The sequence below is a fragment of the Pseudophryne corroboree genome, chromosome 1, assembly GCF_028390025.1.
Source record: "Pseudophryne corroboree isolate aPseCor3 chromosome 1, aPseCor3.hap2, whole genome shotgun sequence".
Lineage (NCBI taxonomy): Eukaryota > Metazoa > Chordata > Amphibia > Anura > Myobatrachidae > Pseudophryne > Pseudophryne corroboree.
Window position 1 is genome coordinate 987,409,025 of NC_086444.1, and position 18,726 is coordinate 987,427,750.

Consider the following 18,726-nt stretch of genomic DNA (forward strand, 5'->3'; position numbering starts at 1 on the left):
AGACAGGAGAGTCGGTGTGCATTAGCAGAGCGAAGAGGACGGGTGGGAGAGTAAAGGGAGATAAGGTCAGAGATGTAAATGGGAGAGGAGTGGGTGAGTGCCATACTAATGCTTTTTACATTTTATTATTAATTTTAAACTCTGCACGTCAAACTTTCAATTTATGAAATATTGAGCTGGATACACATGTGATGATTCAACATAGTCAGTGACAGGGCCCAGCGGTGGGGCCGGCATTGGCAAGTGCATACACACTTGCCGATGGCGGGGGTAGGGAACAAGGGCATGCTGCATTCGGCAGCATGGCATCGCTATCGACAAGCCTTAGATCTTCTTACATGTACAAAAGATCTGAGGCTGTCGCTAGCGACCCGTGGGCGCATGCATCATCATTGTCATCGTTCATACACACGGAACGGTTAGTCGTTCCCATCGATCGGGAACGCCTACTTCATTTGTCAAACCTATCCGTGTGTATGCACCTTTAGGCACATTTTAAACATCCTACAGATTCATGTCAAATCTTAATGTTAGTTCCTTATTTCACTTAGTAAACAGTGCAGTTTTCATTATTCTGCTTCATCAATCTTCGGGTGACACTACACTGTCAGTTGACTAATATATTTTCAAGCATACTGCATTGTAGTGATTAGAACATACTTTTACTCATCATTGCACAAAAAAGACAAACATCTTCACATGCTCTAATTTTTGCCTACAATAAAGAGTACACGTTTTCATGTGATTTACAAAATGTCAAGCACTCAACACACACACACACACACACACACACACACACACACACACACCTTGTGTGGATGATCATTCTTGTCACTTAATTTGGCACTTTTTTCATTCTAAGTGCAAAAAAATAATATAATTGCACCCTAAGTTGCTAATAGACTCTACTCTCACTGCCAACATTTGGGGTTAAGTATACAGTTGCCCTTTAATTGCAGCCGAGCGTTTAAGAAATTTACTGTGACATTCAGGAAACAAAGCGTTAATGCTTTTCTATTAAGCAATCAAAAAATTATGTGGCTAATTAGTAGGTTTAATGCAACCAAGGCTTTTGGATTTGTTGTATTGCATCATGGCTTAATTAAATTTTTTGGATTTACCTGCCGTATGGTTAGGTTTGCCATAGCATCCCTTTAATCTAGGGCACCTATGATTTACACAGGTTCTATTGCTGAAAACTAGGTGAAATTCAGGGGTGGTAGTCATGTGACCGCCGGTCGGCTGACCGACAGTCACATGACCTCCTCCGTGAGCCCGACGGCTCACTATCCCGATGGTCGGCATGCCGACCAACAGGGACTATTTCCACTCGTGGGTGTCCACGACACCCATAGAGTGGGAATAGAACCCGTGGCGACCGCAGGTCGCCACCGAGCCCGCAGCGTGGCGAGCGCAGCGAGCCCGCAAGTGGCTTGCTGCACTCGCCCCTCCCCGCCGGGATCCCGGCATCGGTAAGGTGACCGGCGGTCAGGAGACCGCCGGTCACCCGTACTACACCCGAAATTCGGGCTTGAATTTAGTCTGCCTCAGAACCTGTGCAAATCATAGGTGTCCTTAATTAAAGGGATAGTATGGCAAGCCTATATATATTGTGCTTATACATACAAGCCCTCCCTATTAATTAGCCAGGGAAGGGGTGTGGCCTCACCTCAGTTGTCGATATTATTGTATTGGCTCATTAATTGTCTTTTTTTTAAATAATTATCTTTAATGTTGTTTGCAATGTTAATGGAGTTATCTCTTTTGTATAATAATTAGGGGGCGTGGCCACACCTACGTCATTTTAGGGGGCGGTGCGGCCCACAGACGCTACTATAGAGAGCGTCTGTGGCCGGCGACGTTGGGGGCGTGCCCAGCACCTCCGTCGGTGCTGGGCTTCCCCCAGCTCTCTCCCAATGCGTAAATGGATGCCGCGCGCATGCGCACGGCATCTATACACGCCGGGAGGGCAGGAAGCGGGCGGCTGTTCTAGCAGGGCGCCGCAAAAGGGGCAGGGCGGGTTTTGCCTGCTAAAAAACGGGCAGGGTGCGGCGCCCTGCTAAAACAGCCTAGAGTGAGCACTAATATAAATGTTGGCATTGTGTACTTTCATTTGCATATTTGTATTTCTAAGTATGTATCTTTTTTGCACTTTCTATTTTTTTTTTTTTTTTTTTTTAGCTTGACAACTGAATTAAAAGCTAATGGAAAATCTAATGTATTAACATATTTGGCATTGCCACCGGTTTGTGCTGTAGATATAATGCGTGTGTTTTTCTTCATTGCATAATGCTACGTGCGTCTTCTGGGGTATGGGTTGTTGTGTCGTCTCAACTTAGGTCAACATGGTCATTAGGTCGAAATGCACAAGGTCGACATGGGTTTTTGGAATTTTTTTTTGGTGTCGTTTTCTTTGTAAAGTGACGGGAAACCCCAATTAGTGCATGGTGTCCAGTCACATGGCTCTCTTCGCTCGCCATGCATCGGGCAAGGTTTCCTCGCTCCACTACCACTGCACTCGGCACAGGTTACTGTTGCCAGTTGTAGTCCACGTGGATCGTCAAGTATGGAAAAAGTCCAAAAATTGTAAAAAAAAAAAAAGTGAAAAATTCATGTCGACCTTTTAACCTAAGTTGTGTCGGCCTAATGACCGTATCCTGTCTTCTGTTACTTTCCTCCATTTATTTAGTTGAAGGGTTCAGCTCAACACATGAGAAATGCATCAAATACTCATGCATGTAGATTGTTGTACTAGTCAAAATGCATAAACAATACAAATATAAATAAGCACCAAGGACTTCATTTAGTGGCTTATAGATCAAACCTAGCTGCCCAAAACAGACTTCTAGATAAATCATGTTACTGTGTAAGGGGTAGTAAGGCACTTTACAGGGAATATATTGAAGGCTTTTTCATGTACACCTCTGCTACGTTCCTTGGCCAAATCTTTATCTTTTTACCCATTTTCTATCTGACCCACTGCAGAGCAACATGGTTTTAGTAAGGTGCAAAATATATTTTTCTGGCTGAATTTACTTAGGCCTAAAGTCTTCTAAATCCAAAAGTGAAGTGTACAAATGTGCAGTACCCTCATGGTTTTCGGGCAGGCAGAAATATTGGAGTAGTTTGCAGTTAATAATAATAATAATAATAATAATAATAATAATTGACAGTAGCTATAGCATGTGGAAGATAAATAGGGGCATATTTTTTGTCTGTATACAGTATGAGCACGTTTGGTGTAATGGTTAGCATTACTACCTCACAGCATTGGGTTCTTGGGTTTGATTCCCAACAAGTCTTGTCCTGTGTGCAGTTTGTATGTTCTCCCATGTTTGCTCCCACACTCCAAAACATACTAGTGCAGTGGTTCCCAAATGTGGTCCTCAAGGCACCCCAACAGTCCAGGTTTTAGGGATATTGCTGCCTGTGGTATAATCAGACGGACTGAGTTACTAAGTAAGTGCCTAAGCATTGATGGCCTCCAAACCTGGACAGTTGGGGTGCCTTGAGGATCGCGTTTGAAAACCACTGTATTATTAGCTTAACTGGATTCCAACGAAAAATGAACCTGTGTGTATTTACATGTGGTAGGGAATATAGATTGTAAGCTCCATTGGGGCAGGGACTGATGTGAATGGCCAATATTCCCTGTAAAGTGCTGCGTAATATGTGCGTTCTGTATAAACTATATATAATACTTTCTGTTAGCCAGCCAAGAGGGGGGAGAACTGCCACTGACCTTGCTAGATTCTATTTACTTTGTGGCAGTGTACAATGTAGATAAATCTATTTTAGGGCATTGATATATTAAAGGAATATTGCATGTAATACAGTATTACTTGATGAAAAGATGTAACAAGCTTATTTACATGCAACAAACTAGTAAGTTTAGCCTAAAAACTCCTTAAATATTATTAAAACCAGTGTATGTTATTTCTAAACATATTTTCTATGGAACCAGCATAGTGCTTCATTGCTATCATAACATTGATATATATTGTTTTTTTAGTATTTTTTTTTTTTTTTTCCCACCACCCTATATTTTACAGATATTATTACCAATACCTTCATGGTATAAATTAGGATATCAGACAGTGGAGATATCTACTTGAATCTGTGATCAGTTATTGTCTCTAGAATGGTAGATACATTTTTCTGTAGCTTTTGTGTAGGTATTATGCCCCTATTGTTATTAGCACATATTACAGTTTGTTTTATTGTTTGCCCTACTCCTCCAAGCACAAGGTTGTTTACCTGGAAAGGCTGCCACTTGCACACCAACTAGTGATGTTAGAGATGTATGCAAGATTGCTACTGTTGCAGGTGCTAAATATCATGTAGAAAAGGGAAATGAAACTGTCAAGCTGGGTACACACTAGACTATCCCCGGAGTAGTGAGGCACCTAACGCTTTACACAGCTAAACCTGATTACTACGGGTGCAATATGTGCGATAACGAAGATCATTTTAGAAATGAAATTGGGCGTGATATATCATTTGAATTCCACCCTATGTGTGTACCTAGCTACATCGGCAGCGACAGGACCTGGCATCAGCAAGTGCATAGACGCTTGCCGATGCTGGAAGCTGCGATGATGATGGCGTTTCTAGCAGTGAATATACACTGTAACTCGGATATTACATTATACGAGGGGTGTCTGAGTATAAGTTGCTGCTGTGTGCAGATTATGTTCTTGTCATGATTATGAAGCCCTGTATATCGCTCCCATCACAATGTGCAGAGCTGCATTCTTGTGAGGAGATCTCAGTCTTTAAGATTAACATTGATAGAACAGAGAGATTACCTTTAAAGAAACAGCAAGGGGAACTCCATCGTCTAATTATAATTTCCGCTGTCACAATGACACACGGAATTACCAGGGCATTTACCTGATTGGTTATGAGTCTGTGCAGCCAATTACCCTAAACTTTTAGGAAACATAGTGAAAAATCTTGGCGATTGGGACAAGTGATTTCCCCCCCCCCCCCCCCCCCCCCCCTGCTGTGTTGTCAGACATAAGATGATATACTTATTTCAGACAGTCCTCTCTACTATCCTTAGAGCTTTACAGAACCCTATCTTTATATTCTGTTGGTGGGTAAAAGTCTCAGAGTACTGATGCAGACTTTTTAGAGATATCCAAAAGAGAGGATGTGCAGCCTCCCCGCATCCAGAAATGTAACACTGCGGCGGAGTCTTATGCCATTCCAATATCTACAATAGAGCTTGGTTTGAGATAGAAATAGTCTTACTCGACTCAAAATTCTGCAGAATTTACGCCCCCGTAGAATAATGTATTTTATGCCAGAAGAGATTTTAAAAATGGGCAAAGCAAAATAATAGTTTTCTCTCCATCATAGACCTCCTGTGCATCTTCACTAAAATCTCAGAGATTCTAGAGTGATATCCTCTTCCGGCTAGCTGCTTTTATCATTGTCTTTAAAGAAAACCTATATAACTCAGCAGTAGCTGTTCTAGTTGCTCATGCCTCTTAAGGGCCATATACACGGGAGAGATGTGTGCTGAGCGATGCAGGGGAGGACGAGGGGCCGCTCATTTCACCCAGCGGGTGAAATGAGCGACGTGCTAGATTGAGCCTGCATGCAGACCAATTTAGCATCGGTGATAGCGATGCATGGGGCCGCGCATGGCTATCGCTGTGGGGGGGTACACACAAGTGATCTGTGCTTTAAAATCTAAGCAATCTAGTCAGATTGCTTAGATTTTAAGCATGGATCTCTCCGTAAGTACCCCCCTTTTAGACTCCTTAAGATCAAACTAAAGATGATTGATCTCAACTTTCTATTGATTTCTGATAGCCTATTGTTTCCCATCAAAAGATTAAAATAGGAAGAGGACATGGGGTTATTCCGAGGAGTGTGTGAATCAGAAGAACAACACCAAAAAGCTTTCTATGTGTTAAATAAGAGAGCTCTCCAAACTCCTCTAAAAATGGTTAACATGAAACTCCCCACTACAATGTATCCATCCTCTATGGACTCACAGCTTGGAGTAAATGGGGCACCAGGGTAACCCTTTGTCATATCTGGTGGCACTGTCACATTACTACCTGCTCAGAATCAGCACCAAAGCATATCAGTAACTTTGCACCTTAGAAAAACCATGTTGCACTGCAGGTGGGGCAGAGAGATTTAGATGTGAGAGGTCCAAAGTCAGATCTAAACTGCATGAAGCTGTCCAGCATTTGTGGGCTACATGCAAAAAGCAGCCTGTATTTACCCTGCATGGAAGTATAATACATGTATTTGCACCCCTTGACATGGTTGCTTTGCTCCCAACTCAGCAATCGGCCCTATTGCATCTACTCTTCATGTCAAGTCCACCATCTAATCCATTGATTATTGGTATATACGTCTCCTCAAGGATGTCATACACCTTTCTTTCTTAACCCGGGCCAGGCTGTCCACCTGGCAAATCTGGCAGAAGGGCTGATGGCCCATCCCAAAAGCCTGCTCCCTGGTGCACTGCTGGGCAGGCATGCAGAGAGAAGGGACTTGCAGTGAGGCCACGCCCCTATAACTAACGGCACGTCTCCATGAAGTGCGGCCACGACCATTTCTTACGTGTGCGTGTGCAGAGAAATGCTGGGGCCGAATTACAGCAGGAATCCGTCCCTTTTCTCAACCAAATAAGATTGTGCCTAACTACACAATGCAACTTGCTGGACATGTTCTGGTTCATGTTCCAGTGGCATTTTAAATGGAAGGAAACTGATCCCCCAACACGCATGCTTCTGATTATTATGATACTACTGCAGTGCTCCGTAACTACATAATGGAAAACTACTGAGTTGATATTCTTTTACAATTGTGTTTTAAATATGTTTACTCTCTGTCAGAAGTTATGTTTGGAATTTTCTTTGCCACTAGGCTATGTAACCACCTTCCCCTCCCTATATTCTTTTATGTACCTTTCCACCTTGTAAAAACCCAGTAATGTCTGATTAAAAAAACAGTTTTTGGCAATGCAATATGTACTTTTTTGGCTAAAAAAGCTTTCAGTTTCAATTTAACATTAAAATATTATCCTCCTTCACCATGAGCACATTGGACATCAACATCCAGGTGTTTGTCAAGAAAAATCTGTGTAGAGACACTATCCAATTATTGGACCGAACAGCTGATAATTGGCTGATTGGACCAATAAATGTTTAGTTTGTATACAGGAGTGTTAGCCAATAGATGACTTCAAATGCTCTTAAAGTGGTCAGACGGGGAGGTCTGGATCTGGTGCACTGCGCACAATACCTCACACCCGACCCTCTGATTCTGTTAAGGAGATCTGAAGGAAGTATACATTGAGTTTGAAATTGCTTAGTGTGTATGGTTCGGGTACACACCAATCCAATAATTGCTCTGTTGGATACAAGTGTTTATGGGATCGGCATTAATCTGCTCGTTGTAAAGGACTGACGATATTTACTTGGATAATATGCTCCGAGCAATTGATTTGTTGCATGTTGCCAAACAGAAATTGAAAAGGAAGAATATTAAAATCTGTGAACATGCATGGGACAATATATTAACATCTAGCACCAAAGTATTGTTTATCCAGCTTTACCTGGCCAATTAGAAATAAAGCACTAGGCTTTATAAATTGCCATCTGTGCATATAATAACATAATTAGTAAAACATAATGTTGCCCTGTACATAATATACACCATACTTTATATTGGCCTCATTCAGCGCAGATAAAGGTGCATACTGTAGTGTTCCTTCTAGGATGATGAATGGGCAGGGCGCCGGAGTTCGGGGGCACATTGGCGCGTGCCCGAATTGGGGGCGTGGTCATGCAAATTAGGGGGCCTGGCCACGCCCCCATAATTTTAGTGGGCGGTGCGGCCCGCAGATGCTGCTGCTATAGAGGGCGTCTGTGGCCGTCGACGTCACTGTTGGGGGCGTGCCCAGCACCTCCGTCGGTGCTGGGCTTCCCCCAGCTCTCTCCTAATGCGTGAATGGATGCCATGCGCACGGCATCTTTACATACTGGGAGGGCAGGAAGCGGGCGGCTGTTCTAGCAGGGTGCCGCAAAAGGGGCAGGGCGGGTTTTGCCTTCTAAAAAACGGGCAGGGAGCGGCGCCCTGCTTAAACAGCCTAGAGTGAACACTATACTGTACATAATACAGTATAGCTGGCTATTAATAAGGAGTCAAAACTGCCTTTTACTCTGTTAAGATTGTCTATTGACTTTGTATTCTATTTTCCAGGTATGGAAACTAAAGGATATCACAGCTTTCAGGAAGGAGATATGGAGAGGCGATGGAGTCAGGTGCCACAGTCCATAGAATTTTCAACTTCCAGGCCACAGACTTCTGATACGTCTTACATGGAAATTGTAGGTGCAAGCTGTGTACCCGGGGATTTTTCACAAAATGTAACAGAAGCCGAGGGTAAAGAGAAACAAGATCTTCACCCTTGTCTACAGCAGGACAGTAATCAGTCTGGTGTTTTAACACAGGAACTTAAGCCTGAATTGGAGTCAAAAGAACTCTCTGCAACTGTAGCGGAGTCCATGGGATTGTATATGGACTCTGTGCGGGATGCTGATTTTGCATATGAACAGCATAACCAGCCAGGAGTGATTCGTTCTGCAAATATTTATCCAAACGTAGAGCACCTTGTTAAGTTTTACAAGCAGAACGCTTGTGGCACTTTCACATTAGACTGCCAAAATCAAACTGTAAATTCTGGACTGAAATCTGACAATCCCATGAATGGTAAATTAAACAGTAATACTTTAAGGAGCCCCTCATCATGCAATGAGAGAAGCTCGACAACAAGTAGCCCTTCCACTATGGCACTTCCTGTTTGCAGTCCTCCTGGAATGGACTCTGTTTCCTCAACTACTTGTTCCTCCAGCTTTGGAAATTTAACAGTACATAGTCCAGTTAACCAAGGCACATCTATTTCGTGCTCACCAAATATGGATAATAGGTGTCCTATTTCACAGAGTCCTGCACATGCAAGCAATGTGGAGTCACCCTTGTCTAGCCCATTAAGTAGTTTAAGATCACCTATTTCAAGCCCACCAAGTCACTGCAGTTTAAAATCCCCGGTATCAAGTCCTTTAAATTTTGCAGCGAGGCCTAGTGTGTCTAGTCCTGGGAATATAAACACAAGATGCTCTCTCTCCAGTCCTTCCAATGCCAATAACAGGTCCACTATTTCTAGTCCTGCTGCAAGTTCCATGGGGTCTTCTATCTGTAGTCCTGCAAACAACACTTTGGGTTTTCCTTCTGCGATCCTGCCTACCGAATGTAGAACTGATGCCAATATTGGTACAGAAACGAAAGACAAAGGTGCTCAGCCTCTCTTATTTCCCAAAATGGAAACAATGGAGAGTGAAATTTCTGAGAGTAGTACAAATAGCTTAGTAAAGTTTATTAAGCCAGACCCAGATGGGACTTTTATTGACTCCTGTTTTGGAGATTGCGGTAAGGTTGGTTCTGATACAACTTTTCCAGTCTCTGTAAAGCAAGAGCCAGGTAAAAGCACTTGTTCTAATTCTTTCTTTAAAGGCACCCAATCGGGGAACCCTTTTCCTTTTATGGATGGCTCATATTTTACCTTCATGGATGATAAAGATTATTATTCCCTGTCTGGAATTCTTGGACCACCTGTTTCGTCATTTGTTAGCAGTTGTGAAGGTAATGGATTTTCTAATCAAGGCATCTCCATGGGAATTAAACAGGAGGCTGATGACAGCAGTTTCTACCCCGAGAGTACTATGCCTTCCTCCGCTATTGTAGGTGTTAACTCAACTGGACAGTCATTTCATTATAGGATTGGAGCGCAAGGCACTATCTCACTGTCACGCCCTGTCAATAGAGAGCAGCCTTTCCAACATTTGAGCTCGTTCCCTCAAGTAAGCTCACTGGTCGACAGTTGGAAAACACATTCTGAATTGTCTCAGAGCACATTGTCATCCAGGAGAAATGATGGTTTTCCAGGCCCAGGATACATTCCAGAAAACGTGTCAAGGTGAGTAAGATAGTAATCACGTTGTGAATACACCAGACAGTGGATGGCACAGGAATATAATTGCTACATAGTTAAACAAGAGAGTCAGTCAGTAAATGTATGGGTGTGGCATTTGTTTAGAAATCTTGTAGCTATTATTTGTGTTTATTTTCTACTATGTTTTTCAATGTGTTTTTTTTTTTTTTTATAAATAATATAAAAATCAATTTTAAGTGGCTATTTCAGGTTGATTTTTAGGATTTGTATACTGAAATTGTAGTGTTTTTTGTTTGTTTGCATATTGCTTGAAGTATTTGGTATACAAATGTTACATGAAATATTGACTTTGGCTTTAAAGGGCCACAAAATATCAAATGAGCTTCTTTGTATAAAAGATATTTTAATAATAAGTCTAATAGGGGAATTTAATTAGGTGCAATATTTTTCTAATTGAATTCCCCCCTAAGTGTAATTTTTGTGCAATGTACACCATACTTGCTGTAGAGAACACTTAAGGGAACCTTGTGTGGCCAAAAAGTTTGCCACTATATATGCTCGTATTATATTCTGGCTTTAGTTGTTTTTAAATCAAGTAAACATGCTTTCATTAGTTTTGTATATATGTTGTGCTATTTGTGATCCACTGTTATATTCTTTTGATGGGAACTTTTATACCGCAGCCATCAAAGTTCCTGTCTGTAGAAATTCACACATTAAATTAAATTCCATCACTTCACGCTTAGGAAAACTTGTGTACAGGTTGAATCTCCGATATCCAAAATATTCAGAAATTCCCCAAAATTTTTGAGCACGGTTGAGATAGCAACACCTTTTGGTTACTCATGGGTCAATATACTCAAACTTTGTTTCATGGCCAAAATTATAAAAAATATTGTAGAAAATGTATCTTTAGGCTATTTGTATATGAAACATACTAAGGGGGGAATTCACTTAGAACTAGTAGATTACCGTGGGCTAATTGATCCTCTGGGGCTATCCAATTAGCCCAAAAAACGGCAGTCTTCTGGGACTTCTTTTGACCTGCCTCAGTTAACTGGCATTAACAAGGAGATCGGAAGACAAAGCCCGAGGCTACCTCCCTTTTTTTATCCACATAATTTACAGTGGGTAAATGAATCCCGACTTAAATGCAATTCGTTTATAGACTTGGGTCCTGTCCCCAAGATATCTCATTATGGTATGTTTAAAGGCTGTGTGTGTATAGAGGTGTACTGTAAGTGAAACAAAATTTGTGTAAGTACAGCAACTTGTGTTCGTCATGCACAAAATTATAAAAAATATTGTATGCAGTTATATTCGGGCTGTGTCTATATGAAACCTAAATTCATTCCCTGTTTAGACTTGAGATATCTTGAGGATGAGACCCTTTTAGCTCTGCAAATATTCCAAAATACGTAAAAATGGATCCAAAAATACTTCTGGTCCCAAATATTTTAGATATTGGAGATTCAACTAATCACACACTCCCCCAACCTCCCTTCCTATTGTAAATTGTCCAGCATATTGCCAGTGTCCTCAGAAATCTGTGATCTGGGTACAATACTCAGCCTGCACCTCTGGCATTAAGTATATGTTGTACTATGACTAATTCTACAGTACTTTCCTCCGCTTTACACACCATCGTTATGTGGAATTAAGCTGGTTGTGGGCCTAATTCATGTTTGTATGCAATACCAATGTTTTTGCAACAGAGCGATTATCTGCAGACTGCACACGTTCCGCGATTGCACTGCGCACGTGCCAAGGTACCTTTTGTGCCCGCACAAACATATTATACTCTGAGTGATCGACAGGAAGGGATCGTTTGGGGGATGTAATGAGGAGTTTTGGCAAAAACACAGGCATGTCATGGGCATTATCGTGGCGATTATCTGCTTTCAGCTGCCATCATGTACGTAGAGCAACATGGCGCCAGTGTCACTACTGCTGCAGCCAGTCTGTGTAACCATCAGTAAACTCTGAGTCGATGTTCCTCATTGTTGCGTCTGTACTTTGTGTGCCATTACGATGACTCTGGTGGGCGTCTTTCTTCTTTCCTGGACGGCAGCTTCACTTGCGATGATTGATAAGCAGTTCTGTAACCTATAAAAACACGGCTGCATATGCATTTAAGTGGAAACATGAATAAGGTTGTGTGTGTGTGTGGATAGTAGACCCTGACAAAACTGACATATTGACCAAGTAGTGGCCCCTGGCCCCTAAAATTATGTGCAACTAACTAAAGTAACCAGCCTTGCTGGGGTTAAAATCTTCAAGTTATTAAGATATCAATGAGTTGGATGTAACTGTCAACATTTTAAACATAATTAGCAGCTTAGCAGCTCTTCCAACACACCCACAAGGTGGCTGCCCAGTGTCATTTTTGTTATTGGTGGTGTCGCCAGTAGCCCTGATCCCCAGCTTTCCTTTCTATTCAGTTTTATAATCACTTTTACATTGCAAGATGGGTTTAAAGTTTACTTTCTATCAGTGTTGCTATTCCATTTTGGGTAAACATTTTTTGTCGTCACACCTCCCATTTCTGTCAGTAATTTCAATTAATTGATTTATAGTTATTTCAGTCAGGTTTTTACAGTTCATTGAAGTTTTCATTCATAGCCATCCTGTGGATAGCCCAGAACAGGCTCCCTGTGTCAAAGTTCTGTCTGATCCTTAGATGCCTTCTGGGATCCAGTGTTACCACTCTGTAGTTTTCGTCCAGATCCATCCATTGGATGGCCCAGAACAGGCTTCTCTGGGTCAAAGTTCTGTCCAGCGTCCACCAACATGAGATCCAACCGGGACCCTAACTCCCCCCCGCCCGCCCACCCCCATCCCCCCCTAAAACCTGTCCAGGATTCAACCTTTAGTGCAGTCATGGTCATTCATGGTTACCTACCAGCAATATAAAGTGTCGATGGCACCAGAAATGGGGAGCATTCATGTTGAACCATTTGTTGACCAATCCCTACGTGTAAACAATATCACAAGGCTGAGCACAGGAAGAGGAGTAGTGAGCTTCTCTGACTCCTGGTGCAGCTTCGCCTCATGAAATTACCTCTTCTCTCATGTATCAGAGCTTTAGCATGGTTTTGTTGAAAGTGCAGAGAGATTCCCATATACAATACAATACAAATAGTTTATTGTCACTACAACATTAAACATGTACAGTATAAGCAAAAATACAATGCAGTACACTCATACCTCAAAATACGCCAATAGATAAACAGCAGTGTTAAGAACTCAACCTAACAATTACAGAAGGGGAAAAAGCTGTTCCTCAACCTGCTTGTTCGACATCCTAGACACTTAAGGTCAATACACACGGAGCGATATAGCTGAGAGATTTTGACTATATAGTCAAAATCGCTCAAAGTTAGTGCATATCGCTCTGTGTGTACACAGCCAGCAATAGCGATGCGCGTCCCCGCCAGGTCGCTAGCGCTGCTAAAAATAGACTGTGCAGGCAAGTCAATTTTGGCTAGGTCGCTGGAAAAGAAAAAGCATCCCCTTGCTTGAATGAGTTAGCCAAAATCGCTCGTAAAGTTAGTCAAAATCACTGTAAAAGTTAGTCAATCTCCTACAGCCAGTGTAAGGGAAAACACTCAGTCAAAATATTTCATAGTTAAAATCTCTCCGTGTATATGCACCTTCACAGTATAACATTTCCCAGACGGCAAAAGAGAAAAAAATAAATTACACGGATGACTGCTATCCGCAATCCTCTTATTTGTTTTAGACAAACTCCTCATGGTGAATACATCGGCCAGCCTACGCAAGGATTGGCCAATGATCCTCTCAACAGATTGAATCACTCTATCCAAAGCGACACGATCACCACATTTGGCATTACCATACCACACAGTGATTGCATAGGTCAGTAGACTCTCTCACACACCAATAGAAATTAACGAGTAGGTTTCTGCAAACCTGCTACTCTGAGTCTGCACAAAAAGAAAGGGCATTGCTGAGCCTTTCCAGCCACTGACGTAATATGCGAAAACCATGATAAGTAGTCTGTGAAATTGAATTCCTTGGAGCTTAACCCTGCTAACCCTATCCACCTCCTCCCCATTTAAGAGCAGCGACTGTATGGTGGAACTCTTTGACTTCCTGAAGTCTATCGCCACCTCCTCCTCCTTTTTTTTTATTTTGCTATTTAACAGCAGGTTATTTTTTTTTCCTCACTCAACATGTCTTTTCACTTCCTCCCTGTAGCTGTCTTTTACTCCCTTAGTAATCAGACCCACCAATGTAGTATCGTCCGCAAATATTACTGTTAAATTCAATTCCGAATATGTCCTATCTTATATCTAAATTGCTTTTTAAGAATAAAAAATTTCCTGGGAATTTTGTGGGTAACATACAAAAGAAGGCAGTATTTACCCTGCATGCAAAAATAGTAAGGGGTATATTCAATTAGGGTCGGATCCATTCCGACATGCATTTGTCGGAATGGATCCGACAACCCCGATTCAATCTCCTCTCAATTCGACTTTAAAAAAGTCGAATTTAGATGAGGGACCGGAGAGGGGGGAGACCAGCTGGGACAGCCGCAGGCAGACAGAGGAGAGCATCGCTGCAGAAGGATGTCACACAGCTGCCAGACCTCACGGCAGTGTCCACCCGGCTCCAGCAAGCGTGACCTCACTTGATGGAGCCGGGTGGACGCTGCAATGAGCGGCGCGGCTGTGAGACATCCTGCTGCAGCGCTGTGCTTTAGCGCTGCTCTCCCTTGTATGCCCGCGACTGTTCCCCGTCTCCCCGCGGCTCCCCCTCTCCTCCTCTGGGTCCCACATCTCAGTCCGACATTTTTTTTATGTCGTACTGAGATGGTCGGAAGCGGGACCAAATTCTGTCGAATTTGGCCCCGTTTCACTCAAAAGTACGTGAATCAGCAGCTATACCGCAGATTCACGTACTATTCGACAAGTCAAATTCCACGAGTTGTTAAATAAAAACTGCAGGGATTGAATAGGTCGAATCGCTATTCGACCTTAAAAAGTCGAAAACTGCTGTCTTTTCGACAGACGGCAGTTTTCGACCCTAATTGAATATACCCCTAAGTGTCTTTATACACCTTGCTGAGGGCTATCCTATTAGCCCCAATAAAGCCGGCGCAAGACGCAACTTATCTGGGATTTTGTTTCACTTGCCTCAGGCAGGCGAAACCAAATCCCCAAAAGCAGCCCCATTTTTCATGCGAAAACAGGACTGCGAACGCAAAAAACACACAGGTTTCACTGTGTGTTTTCGGGAGTAAATGTTTTTTTTTTCTTTTTCTTTTTTATGGACGATCTAATTGGTCTGTAAAAAAATATCTGTGACACATCGGGAAAAAGTGTGAAAAACTGAGGTTTTTTGTACCCGATATTTTACCATGGCTAATTGGGTACCCTGTGTGTTTGAATATTTTGTATACTTTCTTATATCTCTACCATTAATGAATAAATGTACCGCCTGAAGAAAGGGGAAATGTTTTGAGCCTTGTGTGTTTAATCAATATACAGTCCACATTTTAAGGATAGCCATACTTGAGCATAGATTGTTAAATTAAACTGTCATATCTAATTAAGTCACGTGTTCTTAAGCTTGGCTATCCTTAAAACCTGTATTGTAAGGTAGAGTTTGGGAAACCCTATCATAGGGAAGACTTACTAGCATTTCTTGTGCACAAGAGTTTTTCAACCATCTTTTCCTTGACATATCAAGTTATGCAGCTACAGCAGCGCCTATATTCAATTTGTAAACCGTTAATAAGTACATTATAGTTAAAATATATGCAAATTTGTCAGCTAAATAGGCAGAATTGAGAATTCTTTTTAAGAGTCTTGAATGTTTTTTGTAATGCATTGAACCCATTCTTTGTTTTTTATGTTTTTTTTGTTTTTTTATAGCCATTTGTTTATGTCAAATTTATATTTCTGGCAGGTTTTTTCTGCTATTATATAGAATCTCTACAGCATAGGTTCACAACCTGGGCCTCAACAGGAAAATTGGATACAAGGGGTATTTTCAGTCACTTAAATATCTGTCAAAATATTACCTGTAAATACATAGGAAAGTGCATTGAGTAAATGTAATCAGATTAAGAGGATACTTGACTAAATGAAAATAATTTTGTGAGTAGTAAGTATAAACAAACACACTTTAGTGGTGCTTGGTATCAACATTTATCATGTTTTAAAAAATGTATGAGAAACCCTGTAGAGTTTATTAAATATTCCATATGCAAAGAAGACAAATTGTTCTGTCTCATTGATAACCTTTTTATTATAAAACTGCTGTCTATTGTACAACATGAATATCTATCATTATTTTTTTCATGTTCACAATTTCTTGAAGGGTAGAGTTACAGTACCATTATATTAAATCGTACACAGTAATATTTGTTAATGCATGCTGAAATATTTTGGTTTCTGCAATGATCTACAAATGTCACTTAAAAAACAAACCTCTCTCGAAAATAGTAGTATTTTATATTAACTTTTCTAGTATATTACACTGGTGCTATTTGTACAATTTTGCTACTTAAGAATTCAACATTAATGTGTACTTCTATCATAACTGATTTTTGAAAACTCTACCAGCTGTTAAGTACATGGTTTAGATTACGTATACGTTTTGTCTTTTTTAAACAAATTTTAAAATCCAAATCCAAAGATAGAACGAATATACACGATCGAGTCACATTTTTATAACCACCACCTACATTTGATGTCGCCCATGAAGTACGTCACATGTCATGCGCTAGCTTGGTGGGTATATAAGGTGTGCAGTAGGCCATCTGCACGCATATGACTCGTTGCTGTCATGGGTAAAAGGTGCCATTTATCAGTTGCAAAAAGGCATGATTATCAGCTTTCGGGCCAAGGGTGGCAGTATTTCTGACTGGACAAATGGCACCATTGCGAATAACTAATGTGGAAACTGCGGAGCACCAGGTTGTCAGTGATGTGAGAGGTTAATGTCTGCTACGAAGGTGTGTGAGGGCCAACTGAAATGCTACAGTGGAGCAGCTCACCTTGAGAATGCACCTGTGACATCCTACCGCACCTTGTTGAGTCACTCCCAGACCGTCTAGCTGCTGTACATACTGCACATGGCGGTTGCTCTAGCTATTAGCTGGTTATCATAATTGTGCAACTCAACTAATATATATATATATATATATATATATATATATATATATATATATATATATATATATATATATATATATATATACACAGGTTGAGTATCCCTTATCCAAAATGCTTGGGACCAGAGGTATTTTGGATATCGGATTTTTCCGTATTTTGTAATAATTGCATACCATAATGAGATATCATGGTAATGGGACCTAAATCTAAGCACAGAATGCATTTATGTTACATATACACCTTATACACACAGCCAGAAGGTCATTTTAGCCAATATTTTTTATAACTTTGTGCCTTAAACAAAGTGTGTCTATGTTCACACAATTCATTTATGTTTCATATACACATCTTATACACACAGCCTGAAGGTCATTTAATACAATATTTTTAATAACTTTGTGTATTAAACAAAGTTTGTGTACATTCAGCCATCAAAAAACAAAGGTTTCACTCTCTCACTCAAAAAAGTCCGTATTTCGGAATATTTGGATATAGGATACTCAACCTGTATATGATATATAGATACGTGTGTGTGTGTGTGTGTGTGTGTGTGTATATATATATATATATATATATATATATATATATAGATATATATAGATAGATATATATAGATAGATATAGATACATACACATATATACATATATATATATATATATATATATATATATATATATATATATATATATATATATATATATATATAAATATCTATTCTCCCCCTTGAATAATTGCAGTATTGAATAAATAATTATACAAGGATCAGTAATTATGAGTTTGGTTTTGTGACTACAAATTGGAAACTGTAATTGTAGTTGTAGATTTAAATGAATGACATGATTACCCAGACGTTCTGAGTTTCTGATTTTGTTCTTTCAAATAATTTCAAATGAGTAGTATCCTGAGCTGTCACATTTCAGATCAAGGCGTATGCCAGATCTTTGCCATTAAGCTTCTTGATACTTTGAAATGAGAGTAAAAAGTGTTTTACTCAGCTATTACCCAATTCTGACATGACAGAGTTAGCATATAATACATAAATAATATGTTCTTGTAGTTCAGAAGAATAGTTATAGGTGTGTGACTTTATAAAGAACAAAAACTCAGATAATCTTTCCATTTTTTTTCTGCTTCGGGGTCTCTTCCAAATTGCTCTTTCTGTTCTTAATCTAACATGCCTTATTACTAATAGAACTTTGTCATGAAACACTTTGAGAGACGTTGCTTATGTAACTCAAATGGGCCTTTTCCCAACCAGAGATGCGCAGAATCAGGAGGTCAGAAAAAGGGGCTTTTTGTCTCTGTTACTGTTTTATAACTCCCCACACATTACTCAGTCTCTTTCTCACTTCTTATTATACCTGTAGTACAGATATGTCCTCCATACATCTAGCCTCAATACACCACGCAGCGGGAGATGCACATTTGAGCATTTTCAGCAAAGGACACCCGATGCTAGCAGTGTGTCATGTGACCAGGCATGCCAAGGGGGGTTGTTTGGTGTGACTGCGCAGCAAGGATGCATGAGGGGGCGCACACACACACACACACACACACACACACACACACACACACACACACACACACGTTGAGTATCC

The 18,726-nt window shown here is 40.7% G+C and overlaps 1 protein-coding gene across 2 annotated transcripts in view; it reads left to right on the forward strand.

Moving 5' to 3' along the window:
- Nucleotides 1–18,726, forward strand: part of NR3C2 (nuclear receptor subfamily 3 group C member 2) — a 500,550-nt gene that overhangs the window by 5,564 nt on the left and 476,260 nt on the right. For both annotated transcript variants that reach the window (XM_063920576.1, XM_063920577.1), the window contains exon 2: nt 8,233–10,006. In XM_063920576.1, coding sequence (XP_063776646.1) covers nt 8,235–10,006 — 1,772 coding nt within the window. In that variant the 5' untranslated portion in view covers nt 8,233–8,234. The remainder of the gene's footprint in view (nt 1–8,232; nt 10,007–18,726) is intronic.